We start from the raw sequence: 27,533 nt of genomic DNA, 5'->3' as shown, positions 1-27,533 counted from the left end.
TTTCCTCCTCTCCCCTTTTATTATAGCTTAGCATCCACACATCAGAAAGAGTATTTGCTTTTGGGGATTTGGGGAATTTGGTCATTTCCCTTAGGCCAATGGTCTCCACATCCATCCATTTATGAGCAAATGTACATGAAGTCATTATTTTTTTGGATAAGTAATAATCCATTGTGTACATATACCAAACGTTCTTTATCAATTTTTCTGTTGAAGGGCACCTAGATTGGATCCATATGGGAGCTATTGCAAATTCAGCCACTTTAAACATTGATATGGCTGTGTCACAAATAATTTTAACTTATTTGGATATATTCCAAGGACTGGTAAAAACAGTGTTTCCATTTCTCGAGTTTTGAGGAATCTCCACACATCATTCTCGAGTGTTTGCACTAATTCTTAGTCTCATCAACAGTCTTTGAGTGTTCCATTTCATAATATCTTCACCAATATTTTTTTAACTTGTATTCTTGATAAATCCAGTCTGACTGGAGTGAGGTGAAAGCTCAGTGTGGTTTTAATGTACATTTTCTAATTTCCAGAGATGTTGAACATGTTTTATGCACTGGTTGACTTCATATTTCTTCTTTTGAGAAATGTCTGTTTAGTTCCTTTGTCTATTTATTAATTGGGTTATTTGTAATTTTGGTCTTAAGCTTTGGGGTTTTTTCATATTTTCTGGAAATTAATTCATTATCTGAGATGTGGGTGGCAAAAATTTTTTCCCATTGTGTAGGTCCCCTGTTCACATTCCTGGTTGTATCCTTTGCTATGAAGAAGCTTTTGATTTTGATGCCATCCCATTTATTGGGTATTTTTTCAAATTTACTCCATGTACTTTACAAGGCTTTTTGAGGAATTTTGTTTCTAAGCTGAAGATTTTGGTCTTCTAAATCAAGAATCATGTCATCAACACGCAGAGATATTTGAAGCTATTCTGTAATTACTGGTATATCTATGATTTTTTCTTTATTTTTCTAATTGCTCTGGCTAGAATTTCTAGGTCTATTTTGAATGGAAGTGGTGAAACGTGTATCTCTGCATTATTCTAGTTTTTAGAGGGAATGATTTCTGTTTTTCCCCATTAGAATGATGGTAGCCTAGGGTTTAATTTACATACCTTTTACAATGTTGAGGTAAGATCCTACTATTCCTAGTTCTTCTAGTGTTTTGAACATGAAAGATGGTTGGAGCACTCTTCAAATTGACCATTACTTTTCTGCTTTCACAACTGATCCTGTATGACATAAAAATGTCTTTCAAAATTATATTCCTGTGTTGATGTCTTGGTTTTATATTTAATATTTCATAAGAGCATAGGATTAAAGCTGATTTTGAAGAAATGACACCATCTGCATTTTATGTCTTTATGTAGTGTGTTAGTGAATCTTATTACATTTAAGATTTATTTTCTAAGTTGGGTGGTGTGCTTTCCATTGCCATAACAAAATTCCTGTGACACATCAACTCAAAGGAAGGTAGAATTATTTGACAAGATTCATGGTCTCAGTGCATGTTCAGCTCCATTGTGTGGATGCCTTGCGGAGGCGAACATCATGGAAGGGAGCCACAGTAGAACAGAGCAGCTCATCTCATGGACTCTGGACAGACAAACAGTGGGGAGAGTAAGGAAGGGCAAGGAATAAATACACCATTCAAAGAATCAATTCAGGTACATTTTTCTAACTAGACCCAAACTCTTAAGTTTCCATCACCTCCATATAGCCCATTAATTATGAATCCATCAATTTACCTGTTCCATGCTAGAGCCCCAATGATCCAGTCACCTCACCAAAACCCACTTGTGAACACTGCTGCCTTGGGTACTACACTTGATACACTGTAGCTGAGAAAGCTTGTCACATCAAAGTCACAACATGGATCCTACATAGAAACCAGTTCCTTCATCTTCTCGTCTCATGTTGGGGTGGTAATGAACTCTGCTGCAGGACACATGACCAAAGTATGATTTCTTCTCAGGGTGTGCTGACATTCAGGGATGTGGTCATAAGATTCTCCGAGGAAGAGTGGAAGTGCCTAAACCCTGCTCAGCAGGCTTTGTACAAGGATGTGATGCTGGAGAACTTCAGGAACCTTGTCTTTGTGGGTGAGAACACCTCTGTTTCACAATGCTTCACTGACACAGCCTCAGGGCAACTTCCTGGTTTTGCCAAACATTTTAGAGGAGAGAATACTCTGTATGAAGGATTTCGGATATCGGATATCCAACTAAAACTGGAAATTCCTTAATTTGAATACACTTTGACTTATTTTATCTTAATTTATCTTACTCACTTTTGGTCATGGTCTGCAGATTTTATTCTATGTTTCTGGAAAGTGGAGCAACTTAGCATATAACACTATGGCACATGTCCTGAATTTGCATTTCTACATTTATTTTGAACATGTTTTGAATACTGCATAATAGCTGCACATGAATAGGATTCATTTTTATCTGATCCTAACTGCATGGACTTTAATTTTCTCTCATTTAATCTCCAGTAGTTCCTCTTAACCTCCCCTCCTCTCTAGCCCCATTCCATTTTCTCTACCTTGCTCTCCTTCCCTCTGTCTTTCTATTGTTCACTAGTTGGGATTTATAGATGTACTGAAATGTGAGCTTTACTGGGCTCTATGCCTCCCTTTTCCATTTTCTCATCCATTCCCTCAATCAACTTTTTCTACTCTGCTGACCTCCCTGGTATTTTATGAGGTCCCTCTATTTTTTTACTTATTTTACTCTTTATTTCATCTATAAGACTGAATATATTATTTTTGAGTTTGCATATGTCACTTCGCTTGCTTCTCTTCATTTCATACATGAATGCAAAATGCAATGATTTTCTTTTTTAATGACTGTTAACTCCACTGTGTGTGTGGGTGTGTGTGTGTGAGTGTCTGTGTAAACCACATATTTGTCCATTCATGGACTTATAGGCATGTGGTGTGGTTACATAAACTGCTGTCATGATTTTTGTTGTTATACTGGTGTCATAATAATTGTAGGTTTGGGGTGAATATGAAGGAGTAGTCACATGGTGAGTCCATTTCTTGTCTTTTCAGGATTCTACATGCTTCCTTCCAGAGTGGTCATACTTCCTTGCAATAGCCTTACTCTTCTATTCTCAGTCACATCTATTATTTATCTGAATTCTTAATGATTGTCATTCTAACTGCAGTGAGTTGAAATCTCAATGTTGTTTTGGTTTCTACTTCTCCAGTAGGTAGGGGTGATGATCATATTTCAGAGAATTTTTGGTTATTTGTATTTATTCTTTTGTGACACATCTCTTTGCACATTGACTCATTTATTGGTTGCGTAGTTTGATTTCTTGTGGAGGTTTTCTGTTCCTTTTACTCATTGTGTTTAATGATTTTGTCAGAATCATACTTGGCAAAACATTCTCCCATTCCCTGGTTCTCTCTTCCCACTCTTAATGATTTACTTTACTGTGCACAGAATTTTTCAATTTGATTCTCTCCTACTTGGTTTTATTTTTTGAACTTTTATGAGGCTTGCTAAGAAAGTTGGAGCCTGAAGAGATAAGTTAGAAAATTGAATCTGTGTTTTCTTTTAGCAGTTGCAGGATTTGGGTATAATTCCTAGATTGTTTATCAATATTGAGTTCAATTTTCTTTTGCAGTGAGAAACATAGGGATACTGTTTCACTTTTCACTTATGTACATCCATTTACCCTAGCCCTTAGTTTTTAAGAAGGCTACCTTTTTTCCCTTTGTTTTTCAAAACTTTGTAAAGTATCAGATGATTAAATTCATGTGGATTTGTGTCCATATGTTCGATTTTATTCTACTGATCTAACAGAAATGTTAGATGACATTTTGGTTTTATTTCTCTGAAAATTTTTATTAGTGTTTAGATATGGATTATGTCAAGTTTGTTTGAGATTTTTCGTAGTAATGTCCTCTTCAAACATCAATTCTACCCATTCAAGAACATGGGAGGTGTTTCTCACTTCACATCTTCTGTTTCTTCCTCCAGTTGCCTTTCACATTCCTTGTGGAGGTTTGCATCTTCCTTGTTAAATTTATTTCTATGAATTACATATTTTTGAGGTTATTGTGAATGGAATATTTTTCTTCCTTTTCCTGCAGATTCATCACTAGAGTATAGAAAAGTGTTTGTTTTAATATGTAGTATTGATTTTGTTCCTGCACGTTTGCTGAATGTTTTTCATGAATATTTACCAAGAATGAGTGCTAGATTTATTGAAATGCTTTTTCTGCATTGATTGAGATGATTCTGCTCTTCTTTTCCTTAATTCTGTTGGTGTGGCCCATTTATAGTTACTGATTTGTGCATGTTTAATCAAACATGCATCTCAGAAATATAATATATTTGATTTTGACCTCTTTCATATGTACTTGGATGCTGTTTTCAAATATTTTATTTAATTTTTTTCTATCTATGTTGATCAGGGATGCAGGCACTGAAGTTGTTTTTCCTTGATTTATATTTTGTTTTTGTATCTGGGTGAAATAGTGTACATAGATTCAGTTTGGTAGTGTGTCCTACATTTGTGTTTCATGGAAAATTTGAGGAGAACTTGTATTAATTCTTCTCTAAATTTATAGATAAATTTCACTGAAAATCCATTTGATCCTGATATTTTCTGTGTTGGAAAGCATTTAATAGCTGCTTTAATCTCATTTTTTATATTGGTCCATTTTATGTTTTCTATGTATCAAGGGCACATTTGGTTAGGTTTTATATGTATAAAAGTTTGTCAATATCATCTAGATTTTCCACTTTTTTGGAATGTACTTATTTTCAAAAAAGCATGTAAGAATCTTATAAATTTCAGAAGTGTTTTTCATAGTTCCTTTTTTTGCAATTTTGCTGATTTGGATCTTTTATCTCTTTTAGGTTGGTTTGTCTATGGGTTTTAAAATGATGTTCATCTTGACAAGTAATGAACCCTTTATTGCATTAGTCTTTCCTTTATATTTTTGTTCCCATTTTTATTAATTTTAGCTCTGAGTTTTATTATTATTTTTTCTTCTTATTTCAAAAGAGTTTATTGATATTCTTGGAAGGGCTTATGTTGTAAGAGTTGATTATCTCTTTGGGGTCTTTCTAAACTAGAGTTTGAGATGACACTGGATTTTTTGCCTCTTTTGGCAGGCAGGGCCTGTGCAACCCTGAGTCTTCTGCAGCCAAGAAAGACTTACATTGTTATCAGCTAGTCACAGTAGGAGAAGCCTGCAGGATCAACTCTTAGGGCTATGGCTGACAAAACCTGATTCTTCTCCACTACCCCTAAGTGGCATGTGTTAGGTCTCAGTTTTGTATGACTAAAGGGAGACTGTGCACTCCATCATATAGTAGACTCCAGTAGCTGAAATGTATTTGTCTGCAATTTTCTAGAATTTTATTGAGAATGTGTGCATCTATGTTGATCAGTTATATTTCTTTTAGGGTAGTTTCTCTCTTTGCTGGATTTCACTTTTATTTTTTACTTCTTCTTCATGAAATATAATATTGAGTCTGCTTTGTACTTCAGGCTTTCTAGTGGTGAATTCTTTTCACTTTGGTTTATTGTGGAATAATTTTAATTTATCTTTGATTCTGAATCTTAATTTTGCTGGTCATAGTGTTCTTTGTGGCATCTATTTTCTTTCAGATATTGGGTCTATTGAGTGGTGGGTACTAGGTTTTGTACCCAGGGGTGCCTAAACAGTGAACCTGATCCCCAGCACTATTTTGTATTTTATTGAGAGACAGGGCCTCAATGAGTTTCTTAGGGCCTTACTTTTGTTGAGGTTGCTTTGAACTCATGATCTTCCTGCTTCAGACTCCTGATCCACTAGGATTGCAAGGATGTGCCCCTGCACTCTTCTAGATATTGGTATATATAATTGCAAGATCTCCTAGCATTGAGGGTCTATGTTGAGATATCAGATGGGGTTCCCTCTAAATGGTATGTATTGCTTTTGTCAGGGAGCCTTGAAAATATTATTGTTAGTCTGCATGTTAATCATTTTTATGACATTGTGCTTATTTGTGGGTCTTTTGAAATTTTGTATATTTGGGGTCCTAGAAGCCTGCTATATATGATTTTCCATTTAATTCTCTTGGCTTAAAAAACTACTGGGTTTATTTCTGTTTCTTTGGGTGTTGAGGTATTGATCATACCAGGTCAAGTCTGATATAAATCTTGGAAGGTCAGTCTAATCGTTGGTGTGTTCAGATATCTTCTATGTTTCTGCTGGTTCAGGGAAAATGGTCCCTGATTATCTGTGAGTTAGCAGTCAGATTACTTCCTGTTATGGGGTGCTGTTTTGTGTGTCCTCCCGAAGTAAAGTTCTTATCTGTCAAAGATACTGTGGGCTCCCTGGTGTGTATTTGGTAATGTGTGGGTTGTATCACTCTAGATTATATGCATAAGTATCCTTAAGCATCCCATTTCAGTTGCAAATAATTTCCCATTTCTTCCATCCTCCATTTCCTGATCCCTATCTGCTTCTTTTGTGGTCTTTCCTTAATTAAGTGACCTATTCGTTTATTTATTTATGCATTATAGTTGTATATATAAATGAAATACAGTGTTATATGTTCGAGGATGTGGATAGCTTATTTTGTGAAACACTATTTCATTATTTTTTTATTCTAGTTTGAATGAATCGATTTTTTGGATTATAATATAGTTTCATTCTGTATTGAAGAATTCCTCAACTTTTATTTCTAGTTGCATTCTTCAGCATGAAAATTAATCTATTTTTGTATTTTTTTTAGTTGATAGCTTGATTTTATATTTCATTTTTTATTTTTTCCTTGTTTGGCTCTATGAGTATCACTAAGATGTTTATTTTGCATTCTTCACATATCTCAACAATCACCATTTCCTTAGAATTTAAGTCAGGAAATTTATTTAGTTGCCTCCATTTGGCCATATTTGCCATATTCTTTGAATGTTTTTGTTATCTATTTAGAACTTTAGGCATTTGAAAAATCTGTTGGGCTACCAGCACGCTAGCTTCATACTAGAGGTTCCAAACATACAAGTTAACTGGTAAGATCAAAATTAAGACACATAAACTCAATTTACCTTTTTCTTGCCCAGCTCAGAGAGGGCCCTTCCCGGCTCCTGCCTCAAGCCACTTGGCAGTAGGGAGGTTTACACAAGAGACCAGCAAGAAAGAGGAAGGAGCATGCCAGACAGTGGGCTTTTATTGGGAAACAAAAAATTCAGGGGAAAATTCCAACCAATGAAGGTCAAGGGAGACAACATTCCAAAGTCAGGGTCAGTGATTGATTTCCAGGTCAATGGTGAGCCACACCCCCACACAGACAACCCCTTGTACACAGAAAGGGTGGAGAAAGCTCTGACTCAGCTGGTCTGAGCGCTTTACACGCAGTCAGTGAGGTATCTCAGTCACGTTCGAGAACAGCTTCCCACAGAAAAACATATCTGGAGATTTTTTTTATATTAACAGTAGAACAGTTCTTTGAAAATGAACAGCACATCTACTGTAGTGCTGAATAAGCCAGAACTGAATTTACCAACTAGGAATGAATTCAGAATGTAGAAGAGATATCTGCACTCCCATGCTTGTTGAAGGATTATTCACATTGTGAAATATGAAAAATTTATTTGTAAGTATGTATGGATAAATAGGAAATGTACACACACACACACACATACACACACACACACACACTGAAGCACATAGAATTAAATGCTATGCTGTCATAAAAAATGAATTTTATCATTTATGGTAACTTGGAAAGACTAAAAGTGTATAATGCTTAGAGAATAGAAAAGGCAGAAATCAGAAAATATCTCATGATCTCAAATTTATGTGGAGAATAAAAATAGTACTGTCATGTCATTTTAGAATACATTAGTGGCAACACTATTGGGTTTGATGGTTTGGGAGTTTCACAGAAAGAATATAAAATGGTAGCATGAAAGTAGGAATAAGATGAAGACAGTTGTTTTCTCAGAACCAACAATGTTTTCAACTTGAAAAATAATAACATAATGAATCTGAAACATTCTATCAAAAAATTCAATGCAAATATTGTAATAGGATATATATAATAATTAAATAGATTCATCACTGAACAAGTTACTTTTGCTTTTGAAAAATCAATCTACACCTGGAAAGTAAATACAGTCTTATTTGCCAATTGGAAAACAATTAGTTAACCAAAAGTACACTAGTAATAATCTAGAAAATTTCTTCATCCACAGAACAATGACACCAATCAAAACTAGTAGGGACTTTGGAACTTTATATCCTGATCTCAAGATGTCTCATTAAAATATTTGTGTCTGTAGTTTTTCATTTTCAAAGGAGTATATCCCTATTGTAAAAGAGTTTGGATGTCAAATGGGTTCTTTTTCTTGTAAATTTGAAGAATAAAAGCCATAGTCACAAGGGTGAGAGCATAGTAATAGGACTTATTTAGTGAAAAAAAGAAATAAGAAAATGTAAGAAGAAAATTTAAAAAGAGAATAAAAGCTCACAAAGTGGGAGCATTCCCAGGAGATGATTTTAAAAGGTGTCTTTTATCTATAGGTTTTGTAAGCTTGATCTTTCCCTATAGAAGATTGATTAGATATGGGATTCAGAAAGTGGAACATCACTTCTAATTTGCCTTCTTCCACAAGTCTATAGAAAAGTGATTTCTAAATTACAATGACAAAAGGTTCAAAGAGAGGGTCTATTGGCCCAAGAGAATGTACATTGTAGGGTTGGTCATTTCTAGGAACTGGTAAGGGGGCTGTCATTGTGGTGAGAAACAGCTGGGTTTAGGAGCTCCATTTCTCAATCCTGTTTCTTCATTTCTTCTCTGAGAACCTTTTCTTGGATGCCTATTGCTGATCTACATTTAATTCTCATTTTGTCTGAATCAAATTCTCCCAGTGGAATTCTTTCTGTTCCTTTACAATCATTTTCTCAGGTCTGATCTAACTCAGAAAATCTTCAAAATAAACCCATTTCCTTTAGGCACATTATGTCAGGGACAGAGTTTTCAAAAAGCACCCAAGTAGGCAAGAAATTAGATCCATTTTTTTGGAACTCTCTCTTCATTGTATTCTGCTAATTTTTAGGGTAAGTATCTGTAGTGGAGAAATGGAAACAACTTTTCTTCTTTCTTTTTGTAGCTTGTTAGAACTGTTGTACCTGCAGCCTTGAAAATACAATGTCTATAGTATTCAGTAAGGCAATATGTTCAATGCATACATTTTAAGATTATATATTTATGGAGGAAGGATGCAGTTGTTGCAGTAATTCACTTGCAGGTCAGCATGGGAAAACAAAGAAGAAGAAGAAGCAGAGCAAGCAAAGCAGCAGCAGAAAAAAAAGTCCTTTATTGTGTACAAGCAATCTTTTTATAGTATTGTGAACAAAGAAGGCAGCCTTCCAACTTCAATAAATCAGGTCTTTCAGCTAATTAAACATAGCACACAGAAGTTTTACTTTCTAATCAGAAGTGACCCGCTTCTCATGGCTAATCTACTCTCGGCCTGGAGTATGCTGAGCTCTGCTCTTTGTTTAGAACAGATAAAAAATTTTTCTCAGCACCCTCCTAGCCCACTTTTCAGAACATCCCGTTTGCAGGCAAGTTCTCCCAAGGTCAGCAGACACCTCATTTTCAAGCATGTTTGTTGTTACCTATCTAAACCTTGAAGAAGCCTCTCATTTGCGAGCAGGCCCTCCCAAGGACAGCAGACACCTTGTTTGCAAGCATGTCCGCTGTTACTTATCTATACCTTGACAGAATATCCTGTTTGCAGGCAGACTCCATCAAGAACAGTAATAGTAACGCAGTTACATTTGATTCTCTACATGCAGTCAAGGTTTTTATTTTTTCATTTTCCTGGTATTCTCAGGTTGATAGAATTTTACACATTGCATTGGGATTTTCAGGTGAATCCAGTAAGAAGGATAAATTCTAACTTTTGTTTCTTTCTCTATGTCTTCCCTGTAAACTCTGGGATGGTTACCAGAGGAGAATATGCAAGGTTCATTCCAACAAGTGAGAAATAGAAGATATCAAAATAAGAATCTTGAGAATATGCAATTCAATGAACATGAAATTAAGAGAAAGTGTAAAGGGAAGCCAGAATGTCCCAGACCTTATCACTGTGCACTGGCATCCTCTGAAAAGACTGGGAGAGAAGATGAACATCAAGAATCTGCCCAAACTAATGACTTTGTGTCAGGAATTCAGTTGGATTCATTTGCTTCTTGGAGTAAGTGTGTAGATCCACTTATGGAACATTACTTTACTGTGAATAACAATATAGAAAATCAGCAAGGAAATGCAGACCATGATACAAAACATCATTTGAAACATTCTGAATTTGGCTTGAGTTCTCATTCAAATATTGCTGTAGACAAGAGATTCCAAAATATGAGAAAAAAATCTCAATGGGATTTGTGTGATAATTCATTTATCAAAAGTTCACTATTTCTGCATCAAGACTTCCTTCAGTTCTGTTCAAATGTCTGCAGTTTGGATAAAATTCAGAGGGCCAATGTCAACACAGTGATGATTGAGAAAAGAGAACAAACTGGTAAGTATGAGAAAATTTGCATCAATGATGAAACTGGGGTGGCATTTGCTGTTCGATGTAACCTAAGTAAATTGGAGGGCACTTCTGTTGCACAGGAGAGCCATGAACACAAGGAAACATGGGAATACACTAACAAAAGATCAGATCCACCTAACACACAGAGATCTCCTTTGACACATAACCATGAAAAGTGGGGGAAATGTGTAAAAGTCATCAATGAATGGCCAAAAGCTCTTACCCATTCTAATGTCCAGATGAAAGACAGATCTTATGAATGTAAGAAATACAGTGAACTATTTAATCAGTTCTCAGTGTGTACAGACCATGAGAAAATCAATACCATGGAAATGTCCAATACACATACAGGTGAAAAATACAGGGAAAGCCCTGATGAGTCATCAAACCAAATTGGATCTAATACAATATGCACCCAAGAAGATCCATGGACAATCAAGGAATGTGATGAATCATTTACACCATGTTTAAATCTTGTACAACAGCAGAACATCAGGAATGAAGAGAAACTTCATAAAATAGAAGATTGTAAAACTTTCATTAATAATTCCTCACATCATGAGGTACATAAGAGTATCCATGCAGGAGAGAAACCCTACAAGAATAAAGAATGTGGCAAAAACTATATTTCTTCCTCAGAACTGCTTTCTCATCAGAGAATCCACACGGTAGAGAAACATTACAATTCTGAAGAGAGTGGGAAAGTATATATGTGTTCCACACAACTTGTTCATCCTAAGCTACTCCATACTGGAGAGAAACCATACACATGTAAGCATTGTGCAAAGACTTTTAAATGTACCTCAAGCCTTGTTATTCATCAGAGAATCCACACGGGAGAAAAACCATACAAATGTAAAGATTGTGGCAAAGCCTACATTTGTTCCTCACAGTTAAATATTCATAAGAGAACGCATACAGGAGAGAAACCCTACAAATGTGAAAGTTGTGAAAAGGCTTTTGCTCATTCCTCATCTCTTGCTGTGCATCAGAGAATCCATACTGGAGAGAAACCATACACATGTAAGCATTGTGCAAAGACTTTTAAATGTACCTCAAGCCTTGTTATTCATCAGAGAATCCATACGGGAGAAAAACCATACAAATGTAAAGATTGTGGCAAAGCCTACATTTGTTCCTCACAGTTAAATATTCATAAGAGAACGCATACAGGAGAGAAGCCCTACAAATGTGAAAGTTGTGAAAAGGCTTTTGCTCATTCCTCATCTCTTGCTGTGCATCAGAGAATCCATACTGGAGAGAAACCTCACAAATGTAATGAGTGTGGCAAAACTTTCATTCGTTCCTCAGCCTTAAATGTGCATAAGAGAATCCACACTAGAGAGAAACATTACAAATGCCAAGTATGTGAAAAGGCTTTTATTCATGCATCACAGTTTGCTATTCATAAGAGAACTCACACTGGAGAGAAACCTTACAAATGTAATGAGTGTGGCAAATCCTTCAAATGTTCCTCACACTTAAATGTGCATAAGAGAATACATACAGGAGAGAAATCATACAAATGTGAAAGTTGTGGAAAGGCTTTTGCTCGTTCATCATATCTTGCTGTGCATCAGAGAATCCATACTGGAGAGAAACCTCACAAATGTAGTGAGTGTGGCAAACGTTTCATTCGTTCCTCAACCTTAAATGTGCATCAGAGAATCCATACTGGTGAGAAACCTCACAAATGTAATGAGTGTGGCAAAGCTTTTATTTGTTCCTCCATCTTGAATGTGCATAAGAGAATACATACAGGGGTGAAATCCTACAAATGTGAAAGTTGTGGAAAGGCTTTTTCTAGTTCATCATATCTTGCTGTGCATCAGAGAATCCATACTGGAGATAAACCCTATCATTGTAAAGATTGTGGGAAAACCTTCATTGTTTCCTCAGAACTTCAAAGGCATCAGAGAATCCACACTGGAGAGAAATATTACAAATGTCAAGAATGTGGAAAAGCTTTTAATTATTCTTCACAGTTTGCTATTCATAAGAGAACTCATACTGGAGAGAAACCTCACAAATGTAATGGCTGTGGCAAAGCTTTCGTTTCTTCCTATAACTTAAGTGTGCATAAGAGAATACATACAGGAGAGAAATCCTACAAATGTGAAAGTTGTGGAAAGGCTTTTGCTCATTCCTCATCTCTTGCTGTGCATCAGAGAATCCACACTAGAGAGAAACATTACAAATGATAAGACTGTGGAAAAGCTTTTATTCAATCTTCACAGCTGGGTATTCATCAGCGAATACATACTGGAGAAAAACCCTAGAATTGTAAAGATTATGGCAAAACGTTCATTTCTTACTCAGGATTTCATAGGCATCAGAGTATCCACACTTTGTAGAAACTCTACAAATAAGAACATTGTGCAAAGGGGTTTACTCATTCCTTATTTTCTGTTGTACATCAGAGGATCTGTACTGGAAAAAAAAACACCCTAGTTGAAGAATGTGGCAAAACATTTCACCACAGGTCTCACTTGAGTAATCATCAAAGAATATATACTGGAAACACATGAATATGATTGCAAAGAATGTGAAAAATTGTTTAACATGTGCTCAAATTTCATTTTATATAGGACAATTCCTACTGATGAGAAAGATTGTAATCGTAAAATATGTAATCGTAAAATATGTGAAAAAATTTAAATACAGAATCAACTTTATACAAATCACAGAAATTGTACTACTTTTATTCATTCAATACATGCAGGTTGAAAGACTTTGGCAAAATACCCACAATAGAGATCGCAAGAAGATACATAGTGAAAATAACATTTTTACATAGAATAAATCTGTGGATCTATTTCAACAAGCAGAAAACTACAATAGCAATACAAATTTTCATGCAAGAAATGGCTAAGGCACTGGCAACTTCATGCCATATTCTAATCTACAGTATTATAGATAAGAATGCAAAGTCAACAATTGCATGATTTTGTGTGTTTCAAAGGACCAAAGACAATATCTTTTGTCTATATGTTTATATCAAATAGATCCATTTTTCTCTGGACAATTCTGCTATTTCAAATTGTACATAATAGAGATCAATTTCATCCTCAAATCAGTTTTGACTACATCTTATTTCCTCATAATTACATAAAATCTCAAGGTCAATTTGCTGCATTTTAAAGAGAACTTTGTATGAAACAGAGGCACCATTAATATTCATTTTACATAATGATTAAGGTGGTAAAGTGTAACGTACATCTAGAACATCCCTAGTTGGGCATGCTTTGTGTTTGAATTGCAACTGAATGGGTGCCAATCTGCAGTTGGAATTCAGAGCACCATTCTTCAGCATAAAATTGAGAAAAGAAATTCAGAATTAGTAAAATGAAACATATTATGAATCAAGACTTAAGAAGGAAGCAACTCGCCAGTGCATGAAAATATTGGTAAATAAACATAGTGAGGTATGATTCAAGTCTGCCATATTATTGGGTGTAAGAAGGATTTTAAATATCTTTAACTGTCACCATGGAAATTTGAAAGTACTGGATGGAAAAGTTTTTAAGTATATATCATCTTGATATTTTATAGCAAGGTGGCCATTTTTTAATTGACAATGAAGAAGCACAACATCACTATAGCAGAACAAATTTGATGCTTCCTCATTGCTGGTGAGGTGATATTTCATGAGGCATCATGTGATGGACTTTACACTCATTTATTTAGAATCAAACTATAACTTTTAATTAATAAAGTGTAATGTGTTTTTAATTTTAACATGAATTAATGAACTCTTATTTTGCACCAACATTAAACTTTCCCAAATTATTTCAATCTGTTGGAAACAAAAGTGATTTTAGAGGCTGTACCCTCATTACAGGACAATACCATGGAATCATTTCTCTCATATTAAAATTGTTTCTCTCATTTAAAACTCAAATAAGAAGGAAAAATTTCTTCAAATCACTTGTACAAAGATGAATTTCAGGAGTGTGAGAAGTATAAATGAGTAAGTTTGTGTGTGAGTGTCCTTCTGTGTGCATAAGTTTACTGTTGAAAGAAATAATAATACTGAAAAACATAAGTATTTTGGAAGAGTAGAGATTTTCTAGCTGATTAGTCACCTCCCAGGTGATCAAGTTAAAGAGTTCCACTAGTATATAAGAGACTACTTTCTCCCAAACTCTGTGTCTCAGGTTCAGACCCTCTACACACAAATCCTGTCCTTGTCTATTAGGAGGTAACTGAGTAAGAAGTAATATGTGATTTAACATTCCAAAGTTCATGACATGTTGTTTAGGTGGACAGCTTGGGGTTTGAGTCATTGAGATAGGAGGCTGAACAATTTTTTTGCTTTGATGTCTGTGTCTGGCTTTGGAATCAGGGTGATATTGGTGTCATTGAATGACTTTGGAAGTCTTCTATCTTTTTCTATATCATGAAATAATTTGAGGAATATTGGTATTAGTTCTTCTTTAAATGTCTTGTCGACCTCAAGACATTTGTGTGTCCCCATCGAGTCCTGGAATTTTCTTGGTTGGTAGGCTTCTGATGCCATCTTCTATTTCATTGCTTGAAATTGATATGTTTAAGTCATATATTTCATCCTGGTTCAGTCTGAGCAAATCATATGACTCTAGAAATTTGTCAGTGCCTTTAATGATTTTATTTATTTTTATTTTTTTTATTATTTTAAAGAGAGAGTGAGAGAGATAGAGATAGAGAGAAAGAATTTTAATATTTTATATTTTAGTTATCGGCGGACACAACATCTTTGTATGTGGTGCTGAGGATTGAACCCGGGCTGCATGCATGCCAGGCGAGCGCGCTACCGCTTGAGCCACATCCCCAGCCCTGGTTTTATTTAATTGGAGTAAAAATTCTGAAAATAATTTCTAATCATTTAGTATCTGTCATGATATTTTCTTATCACAGATGTTAGTAATTTGAGTTTTCTCTATCCTTATTCTTCATTAGCATGGCTAAGTGTTTATGAGTTTTATTTATATTTTCAAAGAACCGACTTATTGTTTTGTTAATTTTTTTCAATTTTGTTTCATTTTCATTATTTTTAGATTTAATTTTAATTGTTTTTTAATCTTTTACTGCTTTAGGTGTTAATTTTGCTTCTTTTTCTACAGCTGTGAGATATAATGTTACATCATTAATTTGTTGAATTTTTTTCTTTTAAGTAATGAACTCTAGGGAACAGGCTTTCCTCTTGGGACTGCCTTCATAGTGTCCTAGAGATCTTGATATGTTGTATCGGTATGATCATTTACATCTATGATTTTTTTAAGTCTCTTTGATGTCTTTTGCAACTCATTGTTCATTAAATAATCTATTATTTAGTCTCTGAATGTTTCAGTAGTTTTTTATTAGTTTATTAATTTTTGTTTTTATTTTTTATATAATCATTTTAAATGAAGAAAAAATTGAAGGCATTCCCTCTAAACTCTGGAGCAAGACACAGATGCCCTGTTTCACCACTTCTATTTAACATAGTTTTTGAAACACTGGCTAGAGCAATTAGATGAAAGAAATTAGAGGGATATACATAGGAAAAGAAGAACTCAAATTGGTACTATTTGCTAATGATATGATCCCCTACCTAGAATACCCAAAAAGATTCACCAGAAAAATTCTAGAATTAATGAATTATTTTACCAAACAAGCAGGATATAAAATCAGTACCCATAAGTGAAAGACATTTCTGTATATTAGTGACAAATCCTCAGAAAGGGAAAGAGGAAAAATACCCCATTTACAATAGACCCCAAAAAATACTGGAGGATCAACTTATTGAATGAGGTGAACAATATATATAATGAAAATTACAGAGCCCTAAAGGAAGAAGTTAAAGAAGATCTTAGAAGATGGAAAGATGTACCTTGCTCTTAGGTAGGCAGAATTAATATTATCAAAATGACTATAATACCAAAATCAATATACAGATTTAGTGCAATTTTCATCAAAATCCTAAGGACATTCTTCATAGAAATAGAAAAAGAATTCATGAAATTCACCTAGAAAAATAAGAGACCCAGAATAGTTAAAGCGATTCTTAGCAGGAAGACTGAAACTGGTGGCATCACTATAGCAGCACTTAAACTATACTACAGAGAAAGAGTAACAAAACCAGCATGGTATTGGCACCAAAACAGACTGGTAGACCAATGGTACAGAATAGAGGACACAGAGACTAGGCCACAAAACTACAATTATCCTATGTTAGACAAAGGTGCCAAAATCATGCCTTGAATAAAAGATAAACATAGGCTCTTCAACAATGGTGCTGGGGAAATTAGAAACCCATATGCAACAACATGAAATTAAACCCCTATCTCTCACATGCACAAAATTCCACTCAAAGTGGATCAAGGACCTAGGAATAAAACCATAGACCCTGTGTATAATAGAAGAAAAATTAGGCCCTGATCTCCATCATGTCAAATTAGGATCCAATTTCCTTAATAAGACTCTCTTGGCACACGAATTGAAATCAACAATCAATAAATAGATGGATGCTAAGTTAAAAAATTACTTTTAAGAGTATCATTGATTTCTAATTTTATTTTATTATGATCTCATAGAATACAAAGTAGTATCTCAATTTTTTGTATTTGCTAAGATTTGCTTTGTGGCATAATATATGCTCTATTTTAGAAATGAATTCATGTGCTGCTGAGAAGAACATGTGTTTACTTGTTGATGGATGAAATATTGTATATATATGTCAAGTCCAAGTTATTGATTGTATTATTGAGTTATAAATTTTTTTGTTCAGCTTTCTAGGGGGAGATCAAATAAGTTTAAAGAGGTGTGCTAAAGTCACCCAGAATTATTGTGTTGTGTTCTATTTGGCTCTTGAACTTGAGAAGAGTTTCTTTGGTGAATGTAGATGTTCCATTCTTTGGGGCATATATATTCATCATCATTTTGTCTTGTTGATGTGTGGTTGCCTTGAGCAATAAAAAATGCCCTTCTTTATCTCTTTTGATTAAGTTTTACTTGTAGTGAGCTTTATTTGATATGAGGTTGGAGACCCCTGCTTGTATCTACAGTACACATGAGTGGTGTGGGTTTTTTTCTCCAAACTTTCACTTTCAGTCTGTGGATATCTTTTCCTATGAGATGAGTCTCATGGATACACCATATTTTTGAATGTTTTTGTTGTTGTTGTTTGTTTGTTTCTTAAACCAATCTGCCAGTCTATGTCTTTTGATTGGTGAGTTTAAGACAATAACATTCAGGGTTATTATTGAAACATAATTTGTATTTCCAAACTTTTAAAAAAATTGTTATTTAATTTGATTTAGATTCTCTTTGGATTAGCTTTTGCTTTAGTGTAATACCTCCCTCTGATGATTTTCAGTATTATTTTTTATTTCCTCCTAATGGAATATTTTTCTGAGGATGTTCTCTAGGGGGTATTTCTACCTATAACATCTTTAATTTTTTTTCATCAAGGAAGCTGTTTATTTCATCATCAAATCTAAAGCTTAATTTTCCTGGATATAAAATTTTTGGTTGAAATTCATTTCCTTTACAGCTTGGTATATATTGTTCCAGGATCTTCTAGCTTTCAGGGTCTGTGTTGAAAAATCTGCAGGTATTCTAATTGGTTTACTCCTGTATATAATCTGAATTATTTCTCTCATGGCCTTAAATATTCTCTTTATTCTAGACATTTCTCTACAACGTGTCTTGGTGTGGATCAGTTGTGATTTTGTACTTTTGGCCTCCTATAAGCCTCTTGTATTTGGTTTTCCAGTTCCATCTTCATGTTTGGAAAACTTTTTGAGATTCTTTTATTGAATAGATTCCTTTGGTTTGGAACTCTGTGCCTTCCTCCATCCCAATAATTCTTAAATTTTGTCTTTTTATGTTATACCAAGATTCTTGAATGTTCTCATAGTTTCTTCCCATCTTCACTGTGTGATCTATTCTTTTCAAGGTTGTAAATTTTCTCTGGATTGTCTGAAGTCCTGTCTTCCAAGTGGACTAATCTGTTATCAGTGCTTTCTATGGAGCTTTTACTTTGGTTTATTTATTTTATTACAGGTACTTTTTTCAGAACCTCTGTTTTCTTATTGAAGTAATCCTTTGATTCCTGTATTTGTTTGTGTAGCTCTTTATCAAAATATCCTGTACTGCCTTATTTGCTCACTTATCACCCTTTAATTCAGAGAACATTTTAATTTTATAAATCCTTCTCTGTGTTTTCTTCTGTTATGCTTGCCATGGATTCTAACAATGCAGTGTCTGGATTTGTTTGGAGCACTTTCTTCCCCACTGTTTTTTCATATTGTTTTTGTGTCCTCCCTTCTCGCATGTGGGTCAAGTCAAGTGTTGCCGTTTTTACCCTACAGGGTTACAGTTCCACTCAGGGTTCCAGTACCTCTCTTCTGAGGGAAAGATAATATTAACTTATCCAAATAGAAACAATATATAACCTTAAACCAAATAATTGGTGTTCAGATGTTTACAATCTTGTCACAACATAGAGAAATAGTGAGTTCAATCATTATCTACAATATAAACAGTAGGTTTGTAAAAGTGTTTACAGTTCCTGATGGGGGAGAAAGAACAGGGAGTGAGGTTAAGGATGAAAAGTTGAGGGACTTGGAGTTTAGAATATAGAGTTCTTAGACCTTAGGAAGTGTGAAAGAGGAATCTAAACAAGACGTTTATAGCAGGGGAAGAAAGAGGAAGTGTTCTTGGGAAGACAATAAGTGGGAAGACAGTAGAGGACATGCAACAAACTCACATAAATGCTAGGAAAAATAAAAAGTGTAAATTTAGGAGATAATAGGATATAAAACACAACTGTTCCATACTATTCAGGTATCCCAGACATCAGTATGTTAATTCATAAAAAGTTCTTGGTTTCACAAATGTTTGGCTGTGAGGGTGAGAGAATAGAGAGGGAGGAAAAATGAATCTAGAAAGAAGAAGCAATGATTGTTTTCAGTAGAGATCGCTGTCTTTCCTTCTTTTCTGCTTATTCAATAAGTGGGGTCGTCATTCATTTGCTAGTATGTCCATTTTCAGGATGATGAAGGTTACAGGGTGGGAGGGTTGGTCTTGTGTGCAGGGGATCTGGAAATGGGGAATGGCACCAGCAGTCCCCAGTGGAAGACTGCTGTCCAAGGATCTCCTTTGGTGCCTGCTTCTGTGGATATGGGTGCCTGGTCTTATCTCCTTACATCACCTGTACCTCATACATTCTGGCCTCTCATCTCTAAACTCTGTCTCACTCACCCTCTCCTTTTCTACTTCCTAAACATAGACCTTTCTCTCTAGAGGTCTTGTGGGGTGCACTCTGGGGGCTATGCAGCTGTTTTGGGGAGTTATTTTGTATTGGGCAGTACTTTGCTAGGTTAGTGGCTGCTGTAGAGAGGGGGCTGTTGGGGACTATTATTACCTGCCCAGCTGGGGGTTCCAAGCTGGGAGTTGCCCCAACTAGACATGGCTACAAAAGTGTCTCGAGATGGAAGAGGCTTCTTTAAGCAATAGAATGGCAGGCAATGGTGTTGGGTGATGTGTTTAGAGATGAAACTCTATGACATATAGACTTATGACAGTCTCTGGACTCAATGCAGACACTGTGGGTGTCACCAGGGCTGACATAGTCCAGCCTGTGCTCCACAAGTGTGGGCAGTGCTGTCCGGGGCCTGCCTGGCACATTTTAAAATTGTTTATAGTATCCACTGATCTAGGAATTTTTAGGTTATGGAGATTGGACAGGATCACACAGTAGCCTTCTGTGATAGTTTTCAGTAACACTGAGTTATTAGACCTTAAGAAGTGTGCCTTAGTGTAATACCTCCCTCTGATGATTTCATTGTTGTATTTTATTTCCTCCTCATAGAATATTTCTCTGAGTATGTTCCATAGTACAAGCTTTCTAGCTATAAATTCGTTCAAATTTTGTTCATCAAGGAAGCTGTATATTTCATCATCAAATCTGAAGCTTAGTTTTTCTGGGTATACAATTTTTGGTTGGGCTGGGGATGTGGCTCAAGTGGTAGCACGCTCACCTGGCATGCGTGGTCAGTGGAGTTTGTGAGTGTTACACAATTTGAGATAAATTTTTAAAACTTATCTGTTTACCATGTTCAGGAATTCAAAATGAAAAATATTTGTCTTTGCAGGATCTACAAGTGGTCATGGTTAGTGGTACTCTCTTCAGTAAAGACAGAGTTTCTCACAGCCCCACAACCTAATGGCCATCACATAGGTGGCATCTCCCTGATGCTGTTGCAGGATCCTCCTCATGTGACCAGTGCTACACTAGCCCACAGTGCTCCACATTCCAACCCAGGTTGTAACCTTGAGAGTCCAACAGCACAAGGTGACTGGAGAATGCTAGCCCTGGTTCTCTACTCCCTAAGAGACATGATGTCCACATAGGCTACCATCAGGGCTATAGACTTACTTCTGAACTGCTCCAAAACTCAGACAGATCTATAGGCAAAGACACCATAGGTCCTCACTAGGACCTCTCCCTGACACCAGCTTCTGCAGAAATAAAAAAAAAAATCGGTGTGTTTTTTTTTTTTTGAGGCCCATATCAGGGATCTCTCTACATCAATGGAGTGGATCTCTGAACATGGGAAGACGAAGAAGCAAGACTATGGTGAGGGATGGGCTAGGTCCCTTTTGTGACTTGTGTCTCTGACTTAACAGTATAGGCCTAAATAGATTCAAATCTGTGTTTTTAGAAAGAGGAGCACCTCAGATTCATTCAAGAAGCAGAACAGGTAATCAGTGCTGCAGAGTCTATCTAGCTCAAGTCCAGCCATGGGTGCTGTTTCCTCAGGAAAAAGGAATGCTTTCCATCAGGTGAAGCAACTGCCAAGCTTCATTCAGCCTGGCAGAGCCTATGCACTCATCACTAGAGTCCTACAATCACATGACACAGGAACAAATTGTCCCATAGGACTGTGAAGGGCTATGTGACAACCAAAAGGATATGAACCTAGAGTTCTAGTTTAGCATCATATTTAATTGATACCATCACGACGCACACCAATATGAATCTTTCACACTTCCTTGGGTCTCACAAGGGTTGATTCAGAAAGTTAAAGGTTATTAATGCTCTTCCTTTCCCCAAATCTCTTGGATTTGAATTGTTCACTTTTAGCTTTTGGATTGTTTCTTGTCCTCTACTTTCATAGCATCTCTGTGTCTCATTAAAAACTATGATTTTACATACATTTGTGTGTTGTTCTGGAAACAATATCTAAATAAATATTTATTTAGATATTGTTTCCAGAAGAGCCAGGTAAGATGAGAAACAACACTTAATAAAAGAGCTAATGTTGAGTCCCACCAACTGTCTGTTGCCTGGGTTGCCACTCAGGTCAGCGAGATGTTCTTAGGGAAAAGAAAGACATGTGGCAGAGAAATTGGCAGATTGAGTTCTCCAATTTGGTATATAGTTTATATAAATTCCCACCAGTTCTCCTTTTCCTAGAATGGGTCAAAATGAGATAATCTTTTATGAGTTAGCATTCAAATTCTCAAGAGCCTAGTAACAAAATAGTAAATGATATTCACTTCAGTATAACTACTATTGTCCCAGGAAGCTAGGTGTCTAAAGCACATCACAAGGGGCATTTGAGTTGGAGATTGCTGCATTTGCTAGAGGATGCCATTGAAGAACTCAAGTTTTCCATGGACACTAAGAGAATTTAGCTTAAGTATCATTCAAATCAGAGTGTTCCATTAACGTTCAAAAACAGGATTCTCTATCATGTTCCATTTCATCAGCTTTCTCCTCTCAGGAGACTGTGATTACATCTAACACATGAAGATTGAGCCTAGCTTTCTGGCTTTAAAACAAAAAGAGCACAAAATACCTACCAGATGTTGGAGAGGAGAGGTAGGAGGAATGCAGGATAAAGAGTTAAACCCCCTTAGGAGAGCATGCCAGTGGAATTCCTCACTAAAGATTCTATCTGCTCCTCTCCCAGACCAATACTCTCTCCATGCTTGCTCTTACTGTCATCTGAATGCAGGCAACTATTTCAGATGGGGATGTGGGCCCTGGTGTGCAACAACAGTATAAATAATGGAGTTTCACCCACACCCCCAACATCTCCAAGCAGATTCAACATTTTTTATGGATATATAGATATGTATGTATGTGGAGAGAGGGGTTAGGGTGCAGATGGAGTGAACAACTTCCTGCTCCCAAGAACAGCAGCAACAAGCCACATCACCTTTTACTTTTCAGCAGCCTGTTTACTACTCTGATTGCATGCACATAATGATGAAGTGCTTCTGACTAACTCAAGGTATCACATCAGCTCTGAGTTATTTTATTACTTTGCTTTGCTTTCCATGAGAGAAAGATTCATATTGTAATGCACATTCATGTTGCTCATTTTAGTCCTCCCTGTCACACAATGAATTCATTAACACATCCAAGATGTGAGAGGTCTTGCTCTTACTTTATACGTGGGTGAGATAATTGGCTACTTATCTCATGGATCCTGCTTATAACCACAACAATGTATGTAAGTAATATGTCTTTTACAGGAAGCTTCAATTCTCTCAGCATCCATCATAAGCAACTTAGAAACAAAACATCGTAAGTCTTAAGATTTGCCCTTTTTAAAAGTCAACAAAGTATCTTGTTAGTTGTATGTGTACTGGAGGAAGGCATGAGATGAATGACTATGTGAGGAAATCGCTCACTGTTCATTGCAAAGATGAAAGTAAGGGCTTTGGACTTGGATGTTTGCTCATGTTCACCTGAAGTGACAAAGAGAAGATGTGAAGAGGAGCAAATCACAGTTTTATCCACAAACAATTGCATTATCATTAAGGAATCAAAAGTTTAAGAACTATCAGTTGGGCACTGCTGCGAACTACTCAGCTGAACCCTCAAAAGGGGAGAGAGTTGATGGGGGATTAAGAAACACACACAAACATTTAGAAAACTCTGGGATCTGGTGGGACAATTACCACTGATGGTGGAAGGGTGACCTCAAACTAGCACTGCACATTTGATATGTAGGATTTCATATCCAGGAAGTTAAAACTATAGGTGCATTTTTCTTTGTGCACTAAAAAGTTACAGAGATAGAAACATTTTTATAACTATTCTACTGTTGCAATAATAGAATTATTATTGCACTGCAGTGCTGTTATTATTCTACTCTGGAAGCCAATTGTCCAGAGTTTCTGCAAACCAGGCAAGCTTGGAGGTTGTAGTCCTTGATAGATATTGTGGTGATATTGCTATGCTAAAAATTCTCTATTCATGGCAGCTGGTGTCTGAGCTCAAGGTCAATACTGATATTGTTTGGTATGTTAACACAGAACTTTCGCATATAGGGCATTACCTACCACAGCTCCTGGGCAATCTTGTCCTTCACCTTTGCACAGAAAGGTCCTGTAGCAAAGCACAGTCACAGTTCTGAGATAATCAAAAAACACTATCCAAGTCATGGCTCTCCACATCTCCACCTTTTATAATTTTTATATGTAAATGATCTGGTATTATTTGGAACTTTTGGATTTCTCCTCAGAAAATGCAGCATCCTGAAAGCTCAATAAACCAAGATTAGCTTTACACATGGTGGCTGGAGATTAATACCTCCTGGTGGTGAACCATGTGCTCAACCTCATGTATCAAGTTCTTTAGTTGTTTCCTTGTTGGTAGTTTGACATTGTGGGTCGCTGAGTTTCCCCTGTATTTCGCGTCCTCAGCATCTTGCGTCCAGTGGTGATTGGATCAGTATCTCAGTTGTGGGCTTCAGTCATTTGAACTGCAGCTTGAGATCCTCCCTGGTGATTATGAAGAGCAAACTCAGGTACCCAGATTGTAGGTTCATCTCCTTATGGAACGACATGAGGATGGCCTCTACCCACATTATCATGGGATCTGGTCCATTCTGTTGTCCTGTTTGTAATTTTCTCTAACAAACAGACCTGCCTGGCCTATGGTATTGAGAGTCATGTATCATTCACCTGCAGAAAAACCATAGGCACTACAATTAAACAAAAATAAAAACAAAGAGCAGGATTCAAACAAATTTGTGGGGTTCTATAATTCCCACGTTTTGTTTGCACTTAACTGACAATTGAAACTGCTATACAATTGCCTGGCCTTGAGAGTTATAAAGAGTATCCTTTTGGTGATGAATATGATATTGATCAAATATGTTTCAAAAAAGAGAAACTGTATAAGCTGAACCATTCTCATTTTTAATATTTAGAGGACATCTCAACATTGCAAAAGTAATAAAACATTGGAAATGACTTCATGTGTAATTTCTCCCATTAGAGCTGAGGTAAAAATGAAGCAAGAACAAGGGTTTATATTAACATGCATGGAACACTGTTTGCCAAATTTAGTGGTGTGATAATCCATCTGCCACAGCTGGTTTGGTGGATAACCATGAGGGTTAACATCAGTAGGTCAAACTGGAGTATGTCCTACACAATGAGAAACATGGCAAAGAGTTTCCTGAGCATGTTCCCAGGTAATGTGGAATTCTGTGCATAGACTGAAAGCTCTCAGATGATGCTTGAGATGCTTGGGCACAGTCATAACAGGACAGCTGCTGACAGCCTGCAGCAAGATGATCAGCTACAGTGTTGCCTGTTATCACAGGGACTGGAAGTTTGGTGTGAACTCAGATGTGTCCAATAAATCAGGGATACTGAAGCTCATGAATTGTTTTCTATAGGTAGGGATTAAGTGACATAACCCTTCTGTATGTGCATATCCAGTGGTGGCTTTTTATGTGCATAGCAACGCCTACCTCATAGGCACTATCACTGTAGGTATTAACCAATTCATCAGCAAAATGCAATAAAGCACAAACAAAGTCTTGAAGTTTTGGCATCAAGCAGAGGCATAGGAGGTTTGTATCACATTAGTAGGAGCAAGGCTATAGTAAGCAGGGTTACCTGAGCTACAGCCATCAGTAAGTGCATACATTGTGAGAGAAGATAAAGACTATGGTAGCAAAGTGGATAAGCTTATTAGGAGAATAGTGATTTCCAACATGTCCAGGAAAATTAGCAATACTCACCTACCAAGCATGTGAGGATTGCGAGAGTCAGCACTGTTGTTGAACTGAAAAGGGAACTACAATGACTCACCTCCCACCAATTGTATGACTCGACTTCTGCCTTTAATAAGAAGCTCAGCAACGAGATCATGAGAGAGGGTCAAAGATTTTGAAGAACAGTAAGCAAGATGGAGCCATTTGATACCTCCTAAAGACGGTCACATGGTTACCGGGGTATGAGTAGAAGGAATTGTCTGCCAGTGTATCGGCTCCTGTCAATTAAATGTAGTAAGTTTTGCAGTCTTGAGGCCAATTTCAATCCTTACTAATGCAGCCCTTCCTACTAGTGAGCTGTCAATGGGCCAGACAGGGATCTTCACATAAGATGTCAAATAAGAGGTTGAGCTAGAGTGAATAATTGTAAAGTGGAGCATAACCAGTAATTATCTCCAAGTAACTTCTGAAAATCATTGCGGGAATGTAAGACATCCATTCAAATTTGCATGTTTTGTGGATGAATCCTGCATCCTTCGATTCAGCTGCCCCAATGCTGAAAAGGAGAAGCTATTTCAATCAATATAGAGCTATACACAAGAATATTGTGAGAAGAAGGGTTTCCAAGTGTGCAAAAAGTTTTTATAAAATGTCTGAATTATAAATGGGACAAAAGTATGTCATTGATATCATGAATTATATGTGCACAAGGATGTGCCTTCTGCATGGCAGGAATTACTCAAGCTACAAAAGACTGACATATAGAACTATTGGACATTTCTTGTGGTAAAATCTTCAACCATATCCTGTAACTGGCTCCTTGAAACTAATGACTGGAACACCAAGTGCAAAGTGCTAACAACCAGCTAGATGTAAGGATATAGTGCAACCACATCCTTTATGTCAGTTATTTTTAAATGATAATGAAAGGGAATAGCTGTAGGAGATGAAAGCCCAGGCTACAGACCAATTTCATTGTCCAATTAGTTACTCAGAAATCCTGGAACATCCTCAAATTGCCAGATTTTTCTTAATTACAAAAGTGGGGTAATTCCAAGGAGTACAAGTATAAGAGCATGTTCAGTATAACCAGTTTGATGTTGTCCTTGGACAATCAAATGATCCACCTGAAGCTTTTCAGCAGTGAGGAGCCATTGATTAAGCCAGACATGGTCATCTGATAGTCACTTACTGTTTTCTACTGCCTTCTATGTGGGAGAAGAGACTGAGGCCCATACTGAAAAGGTTGATGAGGTGTATACACTGATACATTCCTTTCTCCTTGGCTTCTTCCAAATGTGTTTGTGAGAACCAATCCTTTATTAAGCATCTGGTAAGTAAACACTGAATGAGGACTCATCAACAAGACCCCCATATTGCTTAGTACATAATGGCCCTGTTTATTTATTGGCAAACTCTTAAGAAAATAAGGTTTGAAATGTCACTTATTACCTTCTAAGCTTTGCAATTGAAAATATTGAACACTCTGTGGCACCTTAGAAATATGACCTACACGTTTCAAGTCAGTGGAAGTCCCTGTGTAAGGACCAACCTTTAGGCCAATGTATTACAGACATAGCAAACACATCTTCCCCAGTGTGTATAACACGTTTAAAAATCTTTCCATTTATAAAAGTTCCAATTGAAGATGTTCTTCTCTAGTTAACTGAGCCCAGTGTGCCCTAACTGATGTTCCAATACTTTCATCAACTCTGGGTTCATTTGACAAAAGATTTCCTGTTGATCGAACAAGAAGGCATGAACAGGATTTAAGCTGTGTTATTTTTGTTGAGTATTTGAAGAAGGGAATTGGTGGTCTGAGCCACATATTTTATTTCCCCTGTAATATCTGTATCACTTTCAGCACTACTTGAAATCTGTTCATGGTGGGATTACCGTACTCCAGTACAATTTCCACTGTACCAGAGGGCAAAGAGCAATACACCAGGACTTACAGCCTGGGGCCCCATTTCTGTCA

The 27,533-nt window shown here is 36.4% G+C and overlaps 1 protein-coding gene across 1 annotated transcript; it reads left to right on the top strand.

The window, feature by feature from the left end:
- The first annotated feature begins 1,965 nt into the window (after window positions 1–1,965).
- Window positions 1,966–12,766, top strand: LOC101974365 (uncharacterized). Its single transcript, XM_078033302.1, has 4 exons — window positions 1,966–2,107; window positions 10,458–11,884; window positions 11,963–12,267; window positions 12,352–12,766. Exons 1-4 carry the CDS (start codon window positions 1,966–1,968, stop codon window positions 12,764–12,766), a joined length of 2,289 nt encoding a protein of 762 aa, XP_077889428.1.
- Window positions 12,767–27,533: the final 14,767 nt, after the last annotated feature.

This window comes from Ictidomys tridecemlineatus, chromosome 15 (assembly GCF_052094955.1).
Source record: "Ictidomys tridecemlineatus isolate mIctTri1 chromosome 15, mIctTri1.hap1, whole genome shotgun sequence".
Lineage (NCBI taxonomy): Eukaryota > Metazoa > Chordata > Mammalia > Rodentia > Sciuridae > Ictidomys > Ictidomys tridecemlineatus.
Note: the sequence above shows the minus strand (reverse complement) of the source record. Positions and strands in the feature narration are given on the sequence as shown.